This window comes from Danio rerio, chromosome 13, assembly GCF_052040795.2.
Source record: "Danio rerio strain M-AB ecotype USA chromosome 13, GRCz13ab, whole genome shotgun sequence".
Taxonomy (NCBI): Eukaryota; Metazoa; Chordata; class Actinopteri; order Cypriniformes; family Danionidae; genus Danio; species Danio rerio.
In genome coordinates, this window is record NC_141033.1 from 55134336 (window position 1) to 55154314 (window position 19979).

The 19979-nt window shown below is 39.2% G+C and overlaps 1 protein-coding gene across 4 annotated transcripts in view; it reads left to right on the forward strand.

Annotated features, from left to right (window-relative positions):
* Nucleotides 1–9655: 9655 nt before the first annotated feature.
* Nucleotides 9656–19979, forward strand: part of stk32c (serine/threonine kinase 32C) — a 108223-nt gene continuing 97899 nt past the window's right edge. For all 4 annotated transcript variants that reach the window (XR_015944950.1, XR_015506551.2, XR_015506552.1 and 1 more), the window contains exon 1: nt 9656–10012. Coding sequence is in view for 1 of the 4 variants with exons in the window: in XM_087279917.1 (XP_087136043.1) it covers nt 9931–10012 (82 nt within the window). In the remaining 3 variants the exon portion in view is untranslated. The remainder of the gene's footprint in view (nt 10013–19979) is intronic.

A 19979-nucleotide genomic window follows, 5' to 3' on the forward strand; every position in this document is an offset into this window, starting at 1 on the left:
CTGCACCAACATACCCAAAGGAGAGTCAATCTAAACGATACAAATGGGTTAAATGTTATCCTCCTGACAATGGCTGCCTGTTAAGTTTCGTATTGATTTTAAAATATTGCTTCTTATAAATCTCTCAATAATGGAGCTCCTGTTTATCTAACCAACCTCCTGTCCCACTACAATCCAACCCGCTCAAAACTCAGGGCTTCTTGTAGTACTTAGAATAGCAAAGTCCACTAAAGGAGGTCAAACCTTCTCATTTATGGTTCCTAAACTCTGGAATACCACGCCAACCAAACCGTGCTCTGGCACACCTCATCCAACCGGGCCAGGTCGGCTAACTGTATTCGGAGCATTCACACAAGTGAAACGAACCGGGAATCCAGTGGCGGATATAAACGAGCAAAATGGGCGATCGCTCAGGGTGGCATCTTGCTAGGCATGGAGAGCCCGCCCTCACCCCGCTATTAAATTTTGAGTCCACCCCCCACCATTCTTCACTTTAATCAGTGAAAGTCCAACAGGAACACCATGAGGGCGGCACGATTGTCGTTTGCCTAGGGCACCAGTTAAGCTTGCAACGCTACTGAGTGCAGAGCGAGAGGGAGGAGGAAGGAGGCACAATCGTGCTTCGGCATGGCTCAAAGCAGCTGTACCCAGTATGAGTACGCCCCTACTGATTCAGTGATTACCCTCCCTCTAGTGGACACCCTTAGTATACCTGCTTTCATTTCTAGCAAATCACAATCATCCAATCAACCCCTCCCCGCCCACATATGTTCTAATCCAGAAGTGGAGCTACAGAAGAATACACTGTAAAACAATGGCATGATGAATAAGTCATGGTAATGTGTTTTCATGTTAAACTTCATGATACATTTAACTGTCAAGCCTAAAAAGTAATCATGTTTCTCCACTGATGCTCATGGAAATGTAACAGTCTCTGAAAGCAGACCATCTGCATGTTTTCATTATGTTTTCATTATTATAAAATAAAAAAAAATAATCAAAGCATTTAGATCATATTTAACCTGTACAGAACTCATACATCACGATAGCTCTGCAATGAAGATGTTGACCTAATATAGACACAGTTGAAGTCAGAATTATTCGCCCCCCCCCCCCCTTTGAATTTCTTTTTTTAAATATTTCAAAAATTATGTTTAACAAAGCAAGGAAATGTTCACAGTATGTCTGATAATGTTTGTACTTCTGGAGAAAGTCTTTTTTGTTTTATTTTGGCTAGAATAAAAGCAGTTTTTAATTTTTTTAAACCCATTCGAATGACCAAATTATTAGCCCCTTTAAGCTAGCTTTTTTTTTTCTCGATAGTCTCCAGAACAAACCATCATTATACAATAACTTGCCTAATTACCCTAACCTGCCTAGTTCCCCTAATTACCCTAGTGAAGCCTTAAATGTCACTTTAAGCTGTATAGAAGTGTCTTGAAGAATATCTAGTCTAATATTATTTACTGTCATCATGACAAAGAGAAAATAAATCAGTTATTAGAGATGAGTTATTAACACTGTTATGATTAGAAATGTGTTGAAGAAATCTGCTCTCCATTAAACAGAAATTGGGAGAAAACAAACAGGGGGGCGAATAATTCAACTGTATGTCTTAAAAATATTCATTTATTTTACTGATTTTACTAAAATACATACATCAAAATAACGTAAATTATAACAAAAACTATAATAAAAAATGAAAAATCTAACTTCAACTTAAAATAATAAATAAATAAAAGAACAAATGTTTAAAGTTTGTTTACAAAATAGTATTTATTTTTGGAGGTAAAATATGTGTAAACCACAGTAGCTTTTCTTTTGGTTTAAGTGTGTGTTGTGGTTGTTTTGCGTGTATTGTGGTGGATGCTAATCCGAGAACAGGTTGCATTGTTCTGCTTTTACCACATGAGGTCAGTGTAAACACACAGTTTGATCAGCACTGATGATTCTGAATGTCTACGCGCACACACACGCATCCCGAAAATACAGCATTAATGATAATTGTGTGTGTGTGTGTGTTTGTGTGTGTGTGTGTGTGTGTGTGTGTGTGTGTGTGTGTGTGTGTGTGTGTGTGTGTGTGTGTGTGTGTGTGTGTGTGTGTGTGTGTGTGTGTGTGTGACTGTGGCCTGATTTCTCTGCAGATCCTGAACTTTAAAACACACAGAAACACTCAGCATGTCCACAGCAGAGCAAACCAGGTACTTGGTTGGCTGGAAGGGCATCCGCTGTGCAAAATATATGCTGGAATAATTGGTGATTCATTCCGCTGTGGCAACCCCTGATACATAAGGGACTAAGCATAAAGGAAGTGAATGAATGAACACCTCACAAACTGGCAAGTCTAAAAAAGTAAATCTTCAGGCATAGTTTCAGTACTTGTATTTATGCATTTTGTTTTTACATATTATGTTTATTATGGAAAACTAGACATAAATATTGAGGAAGAACATCAGTTTTGATAATCATCAAACAGTTGATGATGATGATGATGATGATGATGATTATTATTATTTAAATAAAAATTATAATAATGTAAAATGAATGGAGTTGTTCAGATATGCAGTGTTTTTATTATGAGTCTTTAAATGTTATTATTACTCCAGGAGTAATGAGGATAAAAATCGAATCTTTAATTACAGACATAAAATCTATTTTAAACTGTAAAAATATTGAAAAGTTTGCTCTATTTATTGATTAAATAAATGCAACCCATGAGTACAAATGAGACTAGTTTAAACATTAAATTTATAACTAATTCTAGATTTTAATATGATTATTTAAGATAAATTCTATGATTTATGAAAGCATATAGAGTATTTTTAGGCGTTTGTGCTCTTCTTCAGACATTAATAAGAGCAGACACCGAGATGTGGATCTAATAAAGCGGCTGCTGTTGCTCTTTATAATCTGATTAGACTCTTTCTGTTCAGTTCAGTCTGTCTGGATGGATCCTGGAACAGATGAATCCTTGTATTAAGGTATATAACCCTGTTAGGGAAACAGTACATCCAGGAGGTCGCCATATAGAGCCTGACAGGTTTATCAGCAGCTGTCAGATAAGAATAAAAGGTTTATTCTGAGAAAACAACCATCCTGATATACTTTATTCTGCTTATTACAGGCTACTGGCCACAAAACATAAGAATTACACAATAATTAGATACAAAACATTGTTCTGAGATGTAATAGTTTATTACTTATTTTATTAGTTAATTACAAAGATGGAGTATACACTAACCTCCACATTATTCAGACACTTGTGCCAAAAACACAAAGCTGACAGAAACTAAAACAGCTGATGGAGTATACAGTGCATTCAGAAAGTATTTATCGCTTCACTTTTTCTACATTTTTTTGTGTTATAGCCTTATTCCACAATGGATTAACTTGATTGATTTGCTCAACATTCTACACACAATCCCCCATAATTATAATGTGAAAAAAAGGTTTTTGAAATTGCTGCAAATTTATTCAAGATAAAAAGCTTTACTTTACAGCCTCAAGTCTTTTTGAATATGATGTCACAAGCTCTGCACACCTGTCTTTGGGAATGTTTGCCCGTTCCTCTTTGCAGGACCTCTCAATCTCTATCGGGATGGGAAGCGACGGTGTACAGCCATTTTCAGATCTCTCCAGAGATGTTCAATAGGATTTAGGTCTGGGCTCTGGCTCTGCCAATCAAGGTTATTCACCGAGTTGTTGTTGTGCCGCTCTATTGATATTTTGGCATTTTCCTTCGGTCATTGTCCTGCTGGAAGATGAAGCGTCGGCCCAGTCTGAGGTGGAGAGCACTCTTGTGCAGCTCTTCATTCAGGATGTCTCTGTACATCGCTGCATTCATCTTTCCCTCTATCCTGACTAGTCTTCCAGTTCCTGCTGCTGAAACACATCCCCACAGCATGATGCCAACACCACCATGCTGCACTGTAGGGATGCTGTTAGCCTGCTGATGAGCGCCGCCTGCTGTTCTCCAAACGTAACGCCTGGCGTTCACTCCAAACAGTTCAGTTTGAGTCTCATCAGAGCAGAGAGTTTAGTTTCTGATGCTCTGAGAGTCCTACAGATGGTAAATTTCAGGCGGGGAGTGTCTTCCGTCTGCCCGCTCTACCATACAGATGCCTGATTGGTGGATTGCTGCACAGATGGTTGTCCTTCTGTAAGCTAAATGAGTAAATGAGTGGGCGGAGCTGCAAACACCTGTGTCAGCATAGTGGCAGATTCAAAACTAATGGACAGACGGCTGCTTCTCACTCAGGGATGTTTATGCTAATGAGAGAGAGATGGGCACTAGTGGGCGGGGCTTTCCCCCTCTGATGACACGTACAAAGTGAGAATGTCAATCAAAGTGTTCCTGCAGACTGATTTAATCAAGTCTGATTAGACAAAACACAATTCATTTATCTTTACCATAAGATGCTGGAGATATCCACACACTGCTGACACACACACTACTGGGTTTAAACCCTGCATAAACGTCATTCATAGGCGCCCTTTAAATTGTGTCGTTTATTTTGGGCCGGTGTTCTCCTCTAATGAAAGCACACGCTCCTGCTGATCATTTGATCTTCATCTGAAAGCTCATTAAGATCTCAGCATCGCTCCTCTATAATGTGTAATCCAATGAGAGTCTCTGACTGCTTAATCTAGCGGGTGACAGGAGTGTGTGTCAGGAGTAAGTGTGTGTGAGGAGTGTGTTGGGTTATTGATCGATTCCTCTGATCCAGCAGAGCAGCTCTCGCCTCTCCAAGGGAACAAACCACAGAACCAGGACACACACTGCTATTCTGAGACGACCAGCGCTTCAATGCAGAGTCACAGATGGAGGAGCACGCTCACACACACACGCACTGAAATATACATACATTCACACACACACACACACATAAATTGACATGCAAATACACACACGCACACACTGCATATGAATTATCTTGCTCACACACACACACACACACACACACACACACACACACACACACACACACACACACACACACACACACACACACACACACACACACACTATATACAAACTCTGCTCATAAACACCCACACAGACACACATTCACTTATTCATTTTCGTTTTGGCTTAGTCCCTTTATTAATCACAGCAGAATGAACCACCAACTTATTCAGAACATGTTTTACACAGCGGATGCCCTTCCAGCCGCAACCCATCCCTGGGAAACATCCATGCACACTCCAGACAATTTAGCCCCACCCAATTCCCCTATAGCGCATGTGTTTGGACTGTGGGGGAAACTGGAACACCCGGAGGAAACCCACGCCAACACGGGGAGAACATGCAAACTCCACACAGAAACACCAACTGACCCAGCCAAGGCTTGAACCAGTGACCTTCTTCCTGTGAGGTGATTGTGCTACCCACTGTGCCATCGTGCCGCCCACAAACATGCATAATGTATATAAACACACACATAAATACTGTATATAAACTCACATACACACACATACAGTGTAAATATTCTCTTGCTCACAAACACACACAGTATATGAACTCTGCTCATAAACTCGTACACAGACACACACACATATTTTATATGAACACACACACACACAAACTGAAATGCATGCGCACACACACACACACACACACAGACATACACACACACAAGCATACAGTATATAAACACACATACATACTGTATAAAAACACACACACACACACATTAACTGAAGTGCACGCACACACACACACACACACACACACACACACACACACAGGTCTACACCTTGCCCTCAGGTTTACTTCACCTTTACACAGTTGCATTTGATGGAGCTGCAGACACTCAGACTCAAAGCGTCAACATACATTACAGACTAGCAGAATTAACACTGAACATGAGAACCCATATGAGAACTATAGTAACCTACACTACAGAACCATACTATAGTAATGTACTTGAATTAATCTGTTGTCATAATCCCGTAGGTGCTACTATAGCAACAACAACTACAGTGATATAAACAAACAACACATTGCAAAAGAAGTTGGAACAGAAGCAGTTCAGGGCTCGTAATCAAGTGAATTGGCAGATAAACTGGTGAAATAATGATGCGATGTGAAACGGGTATCAGTAATGATCTGCTACGAAAGCTGCATCCAGGAAAGGTCTAGTCCTTTAGGTGGCGCTGCATCAAGAATCCTCATTCATCTATGAGATCACTACATTGGTTCAGGACTACTGCGGCAAAAGTAGCACAATACAGAGTTCCATCCACAAATGCCCAAGGCTTAATTTGTGCCAGAACATGCTGGATCCGGATCCGGCACCTCTAAAATCTGATCCGACACCTCATTTTACTGATCCCTCTCCTCAATCGCCCTTCTCCCCCATCTGCTGTTTACTTTCGCTTTTTTCTGCGACTCCCCAACCCTCTTCACTGTCGTCCGCAACAATGCCACCAATACCCCAATCTGTTCCGGGTCCTCACAATGCACAAATCAAGCACTGCAAATGCCAGTCAAAACTGTACTGTGCCAAAGGAGGCCCTATGTTAACAGTGTCCAGAAGTGCCTTCGACTTCTCTGGGCTCGGAGGCATCTGGGATGGACCATCAAACAGCAGAGACATGTACTGTGCTCAGAGTATTCAGTGTTTCAGGTGTATTTGGGAGAAATGAAGAAAAGGATCATCCAGACTGTTACCAGCAATAAGTCCAAAAGCCAGGCTCTGTCATGGTCTGGGGTTGTGGCAGTGCCCTTGGCAAAGGTAACCTGCTCTTCTGTGATGTTGAACACAATCTACATTGTAAAAGCGTATGTAGAAATAAAGGTATATTAAACTGAGGCACCGGTAATGTTGAAAAGTACACAGAGATTCTGGAGCATAATATGCTGCCTTCTTTTCCAGGAAACCACATAATGCACACATTACAGAGTCCTGTTGCGGAGGAAGAGGATACTGGCCTGCCTGCAGTCCCGACCTGTCTCCAATAGAGAATGCGTGGCACATTTTAAAGTGCAAAATGTAACAATGAAGACCCTGTACGGTTGCGCACCTTAAGACTTTAAGAAAAAAGGGACAAAATAACACCTGAAACACTTCAGCACTTGGTGTCTTCAGTCCCTAAATGCCTTTTAAGTATTGTTAAAACAAACGGCAACATTACAGAGTGCTAAATGTTTTACTCTCACAACTTTTTTTTTTTTGGAATTCGTTTATTTTTAAAAACAATAAAAGTAAAAATCATGAGGAACACACTAAATAATATTTGTTGTTGCCTGCAATGAAATACAAGTCAAAGAAAAGCTAGAAATCCCTGCTTTATTATTTTGTATTCTCCATACTGTCCCAACAGTGTCGCCTGCAGCCGTACGGCTGTATCACTGTGCGTACCTACCATGAGAGGGCGTGAATTAATGCTGCTTTTTTATTTATTTATTACATAATTTAAATTGATTATTAAACAGTATACATTACGATATTTTGACAAAACATACAAGAATGACAACAAATAAAGGTGTGCATTTGTGTTTCAAAGCGTTTTTCTGCACCTAAAAATTACCATTCAGATAGCTTGTGTTTAAAACAAGGTTCAAAATAAATAAACACTCTCTAAAACAAATACACTTAATTAAGACATTTGCCAAAAGGCTTAAAACTAATGAGACAAATACTGAGGTTCCCCTACATGAAGTGGCGACTGTCTCATCATCAGCACCTGCACTGTGGAAACTGTCTCCTTCATCAGACAGATCAGATCCAGCTGCTGCACAGCCTCCTCGCATGGAACCGCTACCATTCAAGATGTTTTAAACAATTTTATCTCGCAGACTGGCGTAAATAAGCAGACATCTCCATTCTCACAATGAGTTTCTGAGGTTTCATACCTTTCATCCGAGTTTGTTTCACTGAGGTAATGTGGGAACATGTTCAGTGCTGTTGCTTTATGCGAATTTGTAAACACCTGTCCTGCTCACTCAAATTATTTGATTAATTGAATTAAAATGTAATTGACTGGCGCAACATGGAAAACTATTTATATAGACTTGTCTAAAACTGAATATTTCACTTTGATTTGATTTAGGCTAGATTATTATTTTATTTAACAATCCAGTTCGTGATTTGTCATTGTTGAAGCATAGCTGATTTGAAGCATATCGAATGTTATTCGTTTTTTTATTTTACCTAGAAGATAACTGACCAAGAAAAATATTGAAACACAGAGACAAAAAATACATGAAATTCTTTTTAAAAGATATTTTTTCCAAGAAAAATATATATTTTTGTTTGAGCTTGTCCACTATGTGCGTGTGGATGATTTACGGTGGAAAGTAAGGATTTAATTAATGCTTCACTAATTGTATTGTATCACAATTGTCATTCATTCATTCATTTTCTTGTCGGCTTAGTCCCTTTATTAATCCGGGGTCGCCACAGCGGAATGAACCGCCAACTTATCCAGCAAGTTTGCCCTTCCAGCCGTAACCAATCTTTGGGAAACATCCACACACACACATTCACACACACACTATGGCCAATTTAGCCTACCCAATTCACTTGTAGCACATGTCTATGGACTGTGGGGGAAACCGGAGCACCCGGAGGAAACCACGCGAAGACAGGGAGAACATGCAAACTCCACACAGAAACACCAACTGAGCAGAGGTTCGAACCAGCGACTCAGCGACCTTCTTGAGGCGAAAGCACTACCTGCTGCGCCACTGCCTCGCCCAATCTTCTGTCAGATGTATGCAATTATTTTAAGATGTCATAATTTGAAAGATTACGTCTTGAGCGTCTGATTTTTCCTTGGTGCTGATGTGCTTTTATTACATTTAGATTTCAATGAATGCCCTTAAATAATGTGTTTGACAGTAAGCATCCGTGTTTCTTGACATGATTGGGGAAAGGCGCGGGCGGTGCTGGATTTGTGCGTAGCTTGGAATAACAGTCAGCAGGCGCACCTGGTCCCAACTGTTTCTGATTTGGGGCTATACTACAATACACCACAGTTTACTACAGTAAAACGACTAAAGTATACAGTATGTATTACAGTTATATAATAATATAATAGAAATAAAATAAAACAAATAAAATAATATTTCTCACAGTATTTCCTATTGTGATATTTTTCAGTAACACTGAAGAGTTTGCGTACATGAGACAAATTAACACGCACAAAACTAATTATTCAAGTTTCAAAATAGGTTTATACATAAATAACAACAAAGTGCACACCTTACTGTTAAATTGCACTTGTTTTTATTGTAACACTTTACATAAAGGTTGCATTAGTTAACAGTTAATAGATTTACTAAAATGAACAATCAATGAACAATACATTTATTTATTCATGTTAACGTTGGTTAATGAAAACACAGTCATTTATTAGTCCATGTTAACTCACAATGCACTAACTAATAATTAAAAAGCATAAATGTAGATGTTTATTATGCATTAGTAAACGTCAAACTATGATTAATTAATAAATGCTGTACAAGTGTGGTTATTAATATTAATAAACACATGTACAGCATTTATTAATAGTTCATGTTAGTAAATGCGTTAACTAATGAAAGCTTATTGTAAAGTGTTACCGTTTTTTGTCTATTAAAAAAGCCGATAGTGAGGTTGTGCGCGCATGCGCGGTTGCGAAAGAGAGGGACGCGCGCGCGCGCGCACACACACACACACACACACACACACACAGATACAGATGAGGGTCTCGCGCTGGAGCTCAGTCAGTCTGAAGAGCAGCATCAGCAGCAGATCACACACACTTTTACACACACACTTTCACACAGAAAACACTCTTTCAGCTCCTCCTCCAGGACCCCACCGGCTCGGCTCGGCTCTGCTGCCCGCCTGTGTGCGCTGAATCCCGGCAGAGCGTCATGCTGTAGCGGCGTCCGTCCAGCATCAGTTTCCGCGTCGGGAAAGGAATGAGATCAGAGCATCAATGTTTCACTGGGGAAAGTGGAAGAAGAGGATGGGAGCGAACAGTTCATCCAAGAGGCCAGTGTTCGACGACAAGGAGGATGGTGAGAGATCTACATTATTAACGTTTCTGGCACATTTGCAGGCGATGTCAGGATTTTTTCCTGTTGTATTTTCGGTAACACTGATGCAGAGTTTACATGCATTTGAAACTAACATGCACAAAAATAGTTTTTCAAGTTTGCAATTGAGATGGATTTATAAATTAGGGTATTTGATTAAATAAAAAAATAAAAGAAAAATGTTAATTATACCATCAAAAGTTAAATAGTTAAATAATTACTTCTTTTGAAATTTTTCCACAAGTGATGTCATTCCCCCACAGTAGTGGTATTGCCTATTTTTCGGTAAAACATATGCAGGATTTGCGTGCATTTGAAAATGAACATGCACAATGTTGAATTGCACAATTAATTTGAACAAATAAAATATGAAAAATTAAAAGTGTAATAAAATTATATGCATTTACCTAATTTTTCTTATTTTACATCACTAATCTGCTCTCTTAACTATTAATAAACAGTCCCCACAGTATTTCCTATTGTATTTGTCAGTAACACTGATGCAGAATTTGCATGCCTTTGAAAATTAACATGCAATTAACATTAAGTTTGTAATTGAGAAGCGTTTATAAATGACATCATTTGATTAAATAAAAACAAAAAATAAATAAAAACATTCATTATAACATTAAAAGTTGGAATTAAATGCATTAACCCACTTTTTTCTGCATGCTGTAAATTAAATAATCAGTTTTTGGGCAAATTTTTTTTTACAAGTGATGTCCTTTAATCATCACAGAATTTCCTATTGTGCTTTTCTGTGATGCAGAGTTTACACCAGTCAAACAGTTTTTTCAAATTTGCAATTGGGGCAACACAGTGTTTCAGTGGTCAGCACTGTGGCCTCACAGCAAGAAGGTCGCTGGTTTGAGTTCCGGCTGGGTCAGTTGGTGTTTCTGTGTGGAGTTTGCATGTTCTCCCTGTGTTGGCGTTGGTTTCCTCTGGGTGCTCCGGTTTCCCCCACAGTCCAAACACATGCGCTATAGGGGAACTGATCAACTACATAGGCCATAGTGTATGAGTGTGTGTGTGGGAATGAGCATGTATGGATGTTTCCCAGTACTGGGTTGCAGCTAGATGGGCATGCACTGTGTATAACATAGGCTGGAATAGTTGGCGGATCATTTAAAATAAAAAAACATCAAGTAAAAGAACAGCAATAATTCTATCAAAAATGGGTATTATATGCATTTACTAATTTTCCTGCCTACTTTTAATGAAATAAAGCACACATCACAGCTAGTAAACATCTTTATATCTTGTAAATCTTAGTCACACATCATTTAAACCTTAAAAAATTGAATTCTCTGTTGTTAATAAAAATATCACTTATTTTAAGTACTAATTCTTACTATTAGCTAGTGTCTTATAATTGTATTGTCTGTTTATTAGCATTTATTAAGCACATGTTCTGCATGATCTTTTTTTACACCCCTAATACTGAACACAATTATACTTTATAACTATTAATAGATATTATTAGGCAGCTAAATAGTCATTTGTTGAGCTAAAAGGCTTAATTAATAGTTTATTAATAGTGTCAATTGTAGATTAAATAAAGCGTTACCTATATTTCTTCTGGAGAGAGTCTTATTTATTTTTGTTTGTCTACAATAACAGAATAAAAGGTTTCACTTTATATTAAGTGGTTTTAACTATGTAATTACATTTTACTATGTGCTATATTTTACATTACATGTGTACTTAATTTCTGAAAGGAAACCTGTTAAGGTTATTTGTTTGTGTGTGAACAATTATTACAACAATGATTTATTTTACGTTATAAAATACTATTGAATACATGTTTTTCAATTCATTTTACATTAAAATGTTTTAACCCAGGGGTTGGGTTTACCCATATTTGACCCAGCATTGGGTTAAAAAACTCGGCATTTGTTTAGAGTGTAAAAGGCAATGCTTTGACTCAAAACAAAATAATTAAAAGATTTTAATTAAAGTGATTAAAGTCCTTATTGAATAATTAAATTACTTTTTAGACATAATTAGTTTCCTGGTGATGGGTTGCGGCTGGAAGGGCATCCGCTGCGTAAAACATATGCTGGATAAGTTGGCAGTTCATCCGCTGTGTTGACCCCAGATTAATAAAGGGACTAAGCCGACAAGAAAATGAATTAATGAATGAATGAATGAGACATAATTAGAAACACATCATACATTTTTAATGATGTAATTAGTCATCAGTAATTAATTACTCACTCGAAAAATACTGTGGATTAACCCAATTCAATGAAATAAAAAATTTCAATTTAATTTAAATGACACCTTTTTAAACCCTTCCATTGGTATGGTTTGCCCATATTTGACCAACATTTTACAACAACCCAGAATGTCTTAAGTAACTCACCCAGCTCTACATTCTGTCTTCAAAATGCTGATTGTGAATTTAGCTGATCTCTTATTCATAAACTAAAATGAAAGTCCGACTGTCACATTTTACTCAATGCATTTTCTCCTCATGAGGCGGATTACATTTCAAATCCCATCCCAACACCAGAGATCTGCTGAAACACACAACGCTGGAACAAAACCTGCCAATTAAATCAGCTGCTGTTTAATTGCTTAATTAGCCAGGATTATGTAAATCTGTGGAGATGATACTGCTTGGATTGTGCTGGAGCACAGCCTCACATGAAAAAAGATACTAGAGTTATTCATCGTTTATACTATAGTATATAGTAAACTGCATAACATACTGTTTATACTATAATATTTACAACACTATGATGAATAATGCTACAACATATTGTAGAATTATCTATAGCGAACAGATAAACTGTAATTAATACTGTACTATACTTAAGTTTTTACTGCAGTAAACTGTTGTGTTTTGTTGTATAATGTACTCTATAGTTGTAGGAAACTACTGTATTGGGTCATTCGATTATACCACTATAGTTGTTGTGTCCATAGCAACTATAGAATTACCACAATTGATCAATTGTTACTGTTGTTGAGTTACCCTAGCAACTATAGGATCAGCACAACAGATCAGTTAACATAGATGATGAGTAACCATAGCAACTATAGAATCACCACAACAGATCAATTGCTAGTTGTTTGTTACCATAGCAACTATAGAATCACAATGGATGAATTGCTACAGTTTTGTTACCATAGCAACTGTGGAATCACCACAATAGATGAACTGCTACAGTTGTTGTGTTACCATAGCAACTATAGAATTACCACGACTGATCAATTATTACCATTGTTGAGTTACCATAGCAACTGTAAAACCACCACAGCAGACCGATTGCTAGTTATTGTGTTACCATAGCAACCATCGAATCACCATAACTGATTATACAGTTGTTGTTTAACCATAGCAACTATAGAATCACCACAACAGATTAGTTGCTAGTTGGTGTGTTACCATAGGAACTATAGAATCAGCTATAGAATCAGCAAACTGTTATCGATTACCATAGTTGTTGTGTTACTATAGCAACTATAAGATCACCATAACTGATTAATTGCTACAGTTGGTGTGTTACCATAGAAACTATAGAATTATCACAAAAACTCAACTGCAACAGTTGTTACGCAATTATAGTCACCACAACAGTTCAATTACTATAGTTGTTGTGTTACCAAAGCAACTGTAGAATCACCACAACAGATCAGTTACTATAGTTGTTGTGTTACCATAGCAGCTGTAGAATCACTACAACAGGTTATTTACCATAATCGTTACACTACCATAGCAACCGTAGAATCACCATAACATTAATTACTATAGTTGTTGTGTTACCATAGTAACCTTGGAATCACCACAACAGATTTGTTCAAGCACTTTACTACAGTATGGTACACAAGTGTAGTATTTACTGTAAATGACTATATTATGTGTGTGAATGTTTCAATCGCTCAGTGAAGACCAGAGCTGAGTTCTGTACTGTACTGTACTGTAGGTCCGAGTGTGTGTCAGAAATCAGGCCACTTCACTGCGGATTCATGATCATATGACGTGACTGGAGGGAAAGAGAGAGATGCGTAATGACCCATTTACTTACAGTATGGAGAGCACTAACATCACAGCACTAATGAATGTGGAAATAATTACACTTATGTGCTGGATAATGAGCGCAGCGCAGGACTCGACGGGTTACGTGTGTTAGTTTGATGGCTTTCGCTGATCAGTAGTCATTTGTGAAGTCGAATGCTGGATTCTGACCATCCTCATCATCTGAAGGTTATGTTGGCTGTGTGTTCAGACCAGCTAATAGAAAGAAAAGCATATTCACACCATACACTATCTCTCCTTTAAAGGCTATTGTCAAAAATCAATGTCCCTATGAAGAAAATGAGTGGTGTTTTTCTTCTGGTGTATTGAATTTGGTTTTGCTTCAGATTTGATGAAGTCTGCATCATGGATTCCCTGTTTGTCACTGTAAAGGCGGACTTGAACAAGTAACGTGTCAAATGAGTTAAAGATGACATTATTTCCATCTCTGAGAGCTTATTCTGCAGTGTGTTACTGTGTGTGTATACTTAGTATTACTTGCATTGTGGTCAACAAATGTCCCCACAAGTATAGCAATACCAGTCCTTCTGAGTTTTTTTGTATAGTATATACAGTTGGGTGACATGGTGGCTCAGTGTCCTCACAACAAGAAGGTCGCTGGTTTGAGCCTCGGCTAGGTCAGTTGGCGTTTCTGTGTGGAGTTTGCATGTTCTCCTACTGGCCGTAGTGTATGAGTGTGTGTGTGAATGAGTGTGTATGGGTGTTTCCCAGTTCTGGGTAGCAGATGGAAGGGTATCCGCTGTGTAAAACTTGTGCTGGAATAATTGGTGGTTTATTCTGTTGTGGCAACCCCGGATGAATAAAGGACTAAGCTGAAGGAGAATGAATGAATGAGTGAAAGTATATACAGTTTGTGCCGTAAACACATCATTACAGCTATGGAGAGCCTAGAAAGATTGCGGTAAAAGTGTGTGTGGGAGAGAGAGTGAGTGTGTGTGAGTGATTGTGTGAATGTGTGTGGCAAATAATCGTCTTTTACAGTGTAGTATACATTATGCCTATGGAGAGTTCTCATAAACCACCAATACCAATGTGTGTGTGTGTGTTCACAGTTCTTAGATCAGACAGTGTGTTTGGTTTTAACTTATTAACAGCAGTGTTATCTCTTTCATTCATCATATTTTTTTTGGCTTGGTCCCTTTATTTATCAGGGGTCGCCACAATGGAATGAACCGTCAACTATTCCAGCATACATTATACACAGTGGATGCCCTTCCAGCTGCAACCTAATACTGGGAAACACCCATACACACTCATTCACACACAAACACACTACGGTCAGTGTAGTTGATCAGTTCCCCTATAGCGCATGTGTTTGGACTGTGGGGGAAACCGGAGCACCCGGAGGAAACCCACACCAACACGGGGAGAACATGCAAACTCCACACAGAAACACCAACTGACCCAGCCGAGACAAAAACCAGAGACCTTCTTGCTGTAGTGCTACCCACTACGCCACCGTGCAGCCTGCTATTAGTATTTCAGAGGGAGAGACACTGTGTGTGTGTAAGAGAGAGAGAAAGAGAGATAGGGTGTATATGAAAGTGAGTGTGTGTGTCTATATGTGTTAAGTAGTAAGAGAGAGAGAGATTGTGTGTGTGTGTGTGTGTGTGTGTGTGTGTGTGTGTGTGTGTGTGTGAAAGTGTGTATATGAGAATGTGTGTATGAATGCTTATGTGTAAATGCGTGTGTGTGTGTGTGTGTGTGTGCATGTGTGTGCGAATGTGCATGTGTGATTGCAAGTCTGTGTGTGTGTGTGTGTGTGTGTGTGTGTGTGTGCATGTGAAAGTGTGTATATGAGAATGTGTGTATGAATGCTTATCTGTAAATGCATGTGTGTGTGTATATGTGAAGGCATGTGTGTGTGTGCGTGTGTGCGTGTGTGTGCGAATGTGCATGTGGGATTGCAAGTCTGTCTGTGTGTGTGTGTGTGTGTGTGTGTGAGAGTGTGTTTGTGTATGTGTATTGGTGCATATGTGTGTGTATGGATGTGTGGGTGTGAATGTGCGTGTGTGTGAAAGTGAATGCGTGTGTGCAGCGGTGTAGCAGACATTGGAGAGATTGTGATAGAGCAGATGGAGATGATGAAGGTCATGATGGGTGAGGGCTGATGGAGGGTCTTTGGTCTGGACACAGGGGTTACACCCCTACTCTTTAGCAGAAGTGCCATGGGGTTATTAATGAGCACAGAGAGTCAGGAGCTCAGTCTAACATCTCATCTGAAAGACGGCGCTCACTGACAGTATAGAGTCCCCTTCACTATACTGGGGCATTAGGACTCACACAGACCACAGGTTGAGCGCCCCCTGCTGGCCTCACTAACAACACTGCTAACAGCAGCCTAGTGTTCCCATGTGGTCTCCCATCCACACACTGACCAGGCTCAGCCCATCTCAGCTTCAGTGAGGGACCAGTCTTGGGCTGTGGGGTGATGTGGCTGCAGCATGTCTCAATAATAACTCTATAATAATAATACTGCTGTTTAAATGTCCCGTTATATATCGAGACGCATCAGATCAGATGAGCAGAACAATAGTGATGTAATAACGCCTCTGTTGTCTCATACAGTAGAGTTTGAGTCTGCTCTATTATTGATTGCTCTATTATTACTGCTCTTTACTGGGTTTGAGCTGAACGCATCTGAATAATAACCACACTGTTTTCCTCTTTACGGCGTAATTTGAAGGATGAATATTTGATGACTTGCGCAGCATCATCAGCACAGTGTGTGTGTGTCTGTGTGTGTGTGTGTGTGTGTGTCTCTTTTATGATAAAGCATAGCATTGAAAAAACGTGACTCCAGCGCATCATAAAGGCATGATTTAGCAGGAGTGTGTGTCCTGAGTGTGTGTGAGCGGGCCTTTATGAAGCTGGTTTATTCTGTAAAGCAGAGCTGCAGAGTGTTCCTCTACAATCAGCTGTTGGTGTGTGTGCTGCGCAGAGGACAGAGACTCACGCATGAACACACACTGATCAGATGCATGCTTTCATGCGCATTACTGCTGTAGTGCTGGAGATGAGCATTTACACATGCGTTTGCAGCAGTTCTGCAACACACACACACACACGCACGCACGCACGCACGCACGCACGCACGCACGCACGCACGCACGCACGCACGCACGCACGCACGCACACATATATATATATATATATATATATATATATATATATATATATATATATATATATATATATATATATATATATATATATATACATACATATTTGCACACATAATTGCTCAAACACAACACTCAATCACTTAAACATAGACAAACACAAACACACATATGCACAGACACACACATGGTAACTAAATGACTGGAGCGCATCACACATGCTGGAGGAATCAAATATGCATGAGCTGAGAACAAACATTTCACATGTGCTTAGAAGTGTGTGTGTGTGTGTGTGTGTGTGTGTGTGTGTGTGTGTGTGTGTGTGTGTGTGTGTGTGTTTAAGTGTGTGAGTTTGTATGTATCGTTGTGTTTTGCAGTGTATTTGTGGTTATGTCTTTGTGTTTAAATGTGTGTGTGTGTGTGTATGTGTTAGTGTAAGTTTGCGTGTGTTTATGGTTTATGTCCATGTGTTACAATGTGCATGTGTTTCACTGTGTGTGTGTTTGTATGAGTTTGAATGTCTCTGTGTTTTGGACTGTGTGTGTGTGTGTTTAAGTGTGTGAGTTTGTGTGCATCTGTGTGTTTTGGAGTGTATTTGTTATTATATCTTTGTGTTTAAATGTGTGTGTGTTTTACTGTGTGTGTGTGTGTGTGTTAGTGTAAGTTTGCGTGTGTTTATATCCATGTGTTATAATGTGTGTGTTTCACTGTGTGTGTGTTTCACTGTGTGTGTGTTAGTGAGAGTTTGCATGTCTCTGTGTTTTGTACTGTGTGTGTGGTTATGTCTGTTTAATTGTGTGTGTGTGTGTGTGTGTGTGTGTGTGTGTGTGTGTGTTAGTGAGAGTTTGCATGTCTCTGTGTTTTGGAGAGTGTGTGTGGTGTGTTTTGATTGTGTGTGCGCATGCATTGAGGTGTGTGTTCACTGTATGTGTTACTGTGAGTTTGTGTGTGTGTGTGTGTTTTGGAGTGTGTATGGTTATTTATGTGTGTTTAAGTGTGCATCTCATTGTGTGTGTGTGTGTGTGTGTGTGTGTGTGTTTTCATTTCTGTGTGTTTTGGAGAGTGTGTGTGGTTATGTATGTGTGTATCTGCATTTTGGAAAGTGTGTACATGTATTTGTGTCTTTTCATTAAGTGTTTGTGCATTGGTATGTGTGTACTCTGTGTGTGTTACTGTAAGTTTGTGTGTGTTTTGGAGTGTGTGTGGTTATGTTTTTGTGTTTAAGTGTGTGTTTCACTGTGTGTGTGTATGTGTTTTGATGTGTTTGCGTGTGTCTGTGTGTTTTGTAGAGTGTGTGTGGATATGTCTTTGTGTTTAAATGTGTGTGCCTGTGTTTGTATGTGTTTTGGAGTGTGTGTGCATGTCTGTGTGTTTTTTTGATTGTGTGCGTGTGTGTGTGTGTGTGTGTGTGTGCGCGCATTAGTATGTGTGTTTAAATGTGTGTGTGTGTGTGTGTGTGTGTGTGTGTGTGTTTCTCTCTCTCTCTCTCTGTAACTGTGCTCTGCTCATCAATATTTCAGCAGACTGAGAGTGTGTTCTTGGCTGCAGTTGGAGTGTTTAGCAGAAACTGGACTCTGTGATGGAGATTTCAGCTCTGTCTGCTCCACTCTTCTAAGACTCTGATTAAAGCTTGTGTGTGTGTGTGTGTGTGTGCTCATGCTCTAACCCTTAACCTTAACCCTAACCCACATAGAAAGAAACTCACAAGAACACAAACACACACACACACACACACACACACACACACACACTGGAAGGACTGTCCTGGAATGAACATTGAGCATAAGGAGTAATCAGAAATGGCTGCATACATCAACCGGCCGCAGGCAGTTAATAACACAGCTGTTCTGATATTAACATTGTTTATGTGGGCAGAAATAATCAACTGCCAGAAGCTAATTGAGTTTGCAAACAGAAACGCCACCATTTACACACTGACTGAACATGATCATCAGAGCACAACTGAAGCGTTGTTACTGCACCCCTGAGGTGACTTGAAATAGCAGCTTTGTTATGAAATTTCAACTTATTACCTGAATGTGGGTGGGGCCTATTGAGGAGCCACTCCCCTTTTTGTCACTGATATGAAGTGCATGAAACTTGTGATGCCTAACAATGCCTAACAGCTTCTCTGCTTTACATAGAGGCTAAGGAGAGCCAATAATTGTGATGGTGGGAGGGGCTTTATGGTGAATGAATGATTGACAGCACATTATGAAGATTGAGATGTCAGAGTTACAGTGGTTGATCTGTTCATTGTATGATACTGTATTTGTGTTTATGGTGTTTCTGTCGGATGCCTTTCTGAATGAACTGACAGTGTATAAAACACGACTGAGTTTTCCTCCTGTGTTTGTTTGTGCTGGAGGCAGAAAACTGTCAAAGGTCAACAGCGCTGTGTGTGTGTGTGTGTGTGTGTGTGTGTGTGTGTGTATGACTCATTCTAGAATCGCAGGTACATTTTAAACAACTAGAATATATACAACAAATGTATAGTTTACGGTACACTGAATCCATTATAACATGTAAAATATTGCAATATGCTTAAATGTGATTGGGAACATTTGATTTTGTAATTAATTATTGTACCTTAACAGAGTCAACTACAAGAGACTAGACGTAAAAAGAGTTGACAATAATGAAGTCGATGTAAACAGAGTTGACAGTAACAAACTTGACAATAACAGCATTGCGATAATAAAGTTGATGATAACAGAGTTGATGATAACAGTGCTAATTATAACAGAGCTGACAATGTGAGGTTGACGATGACAGAGTTGAC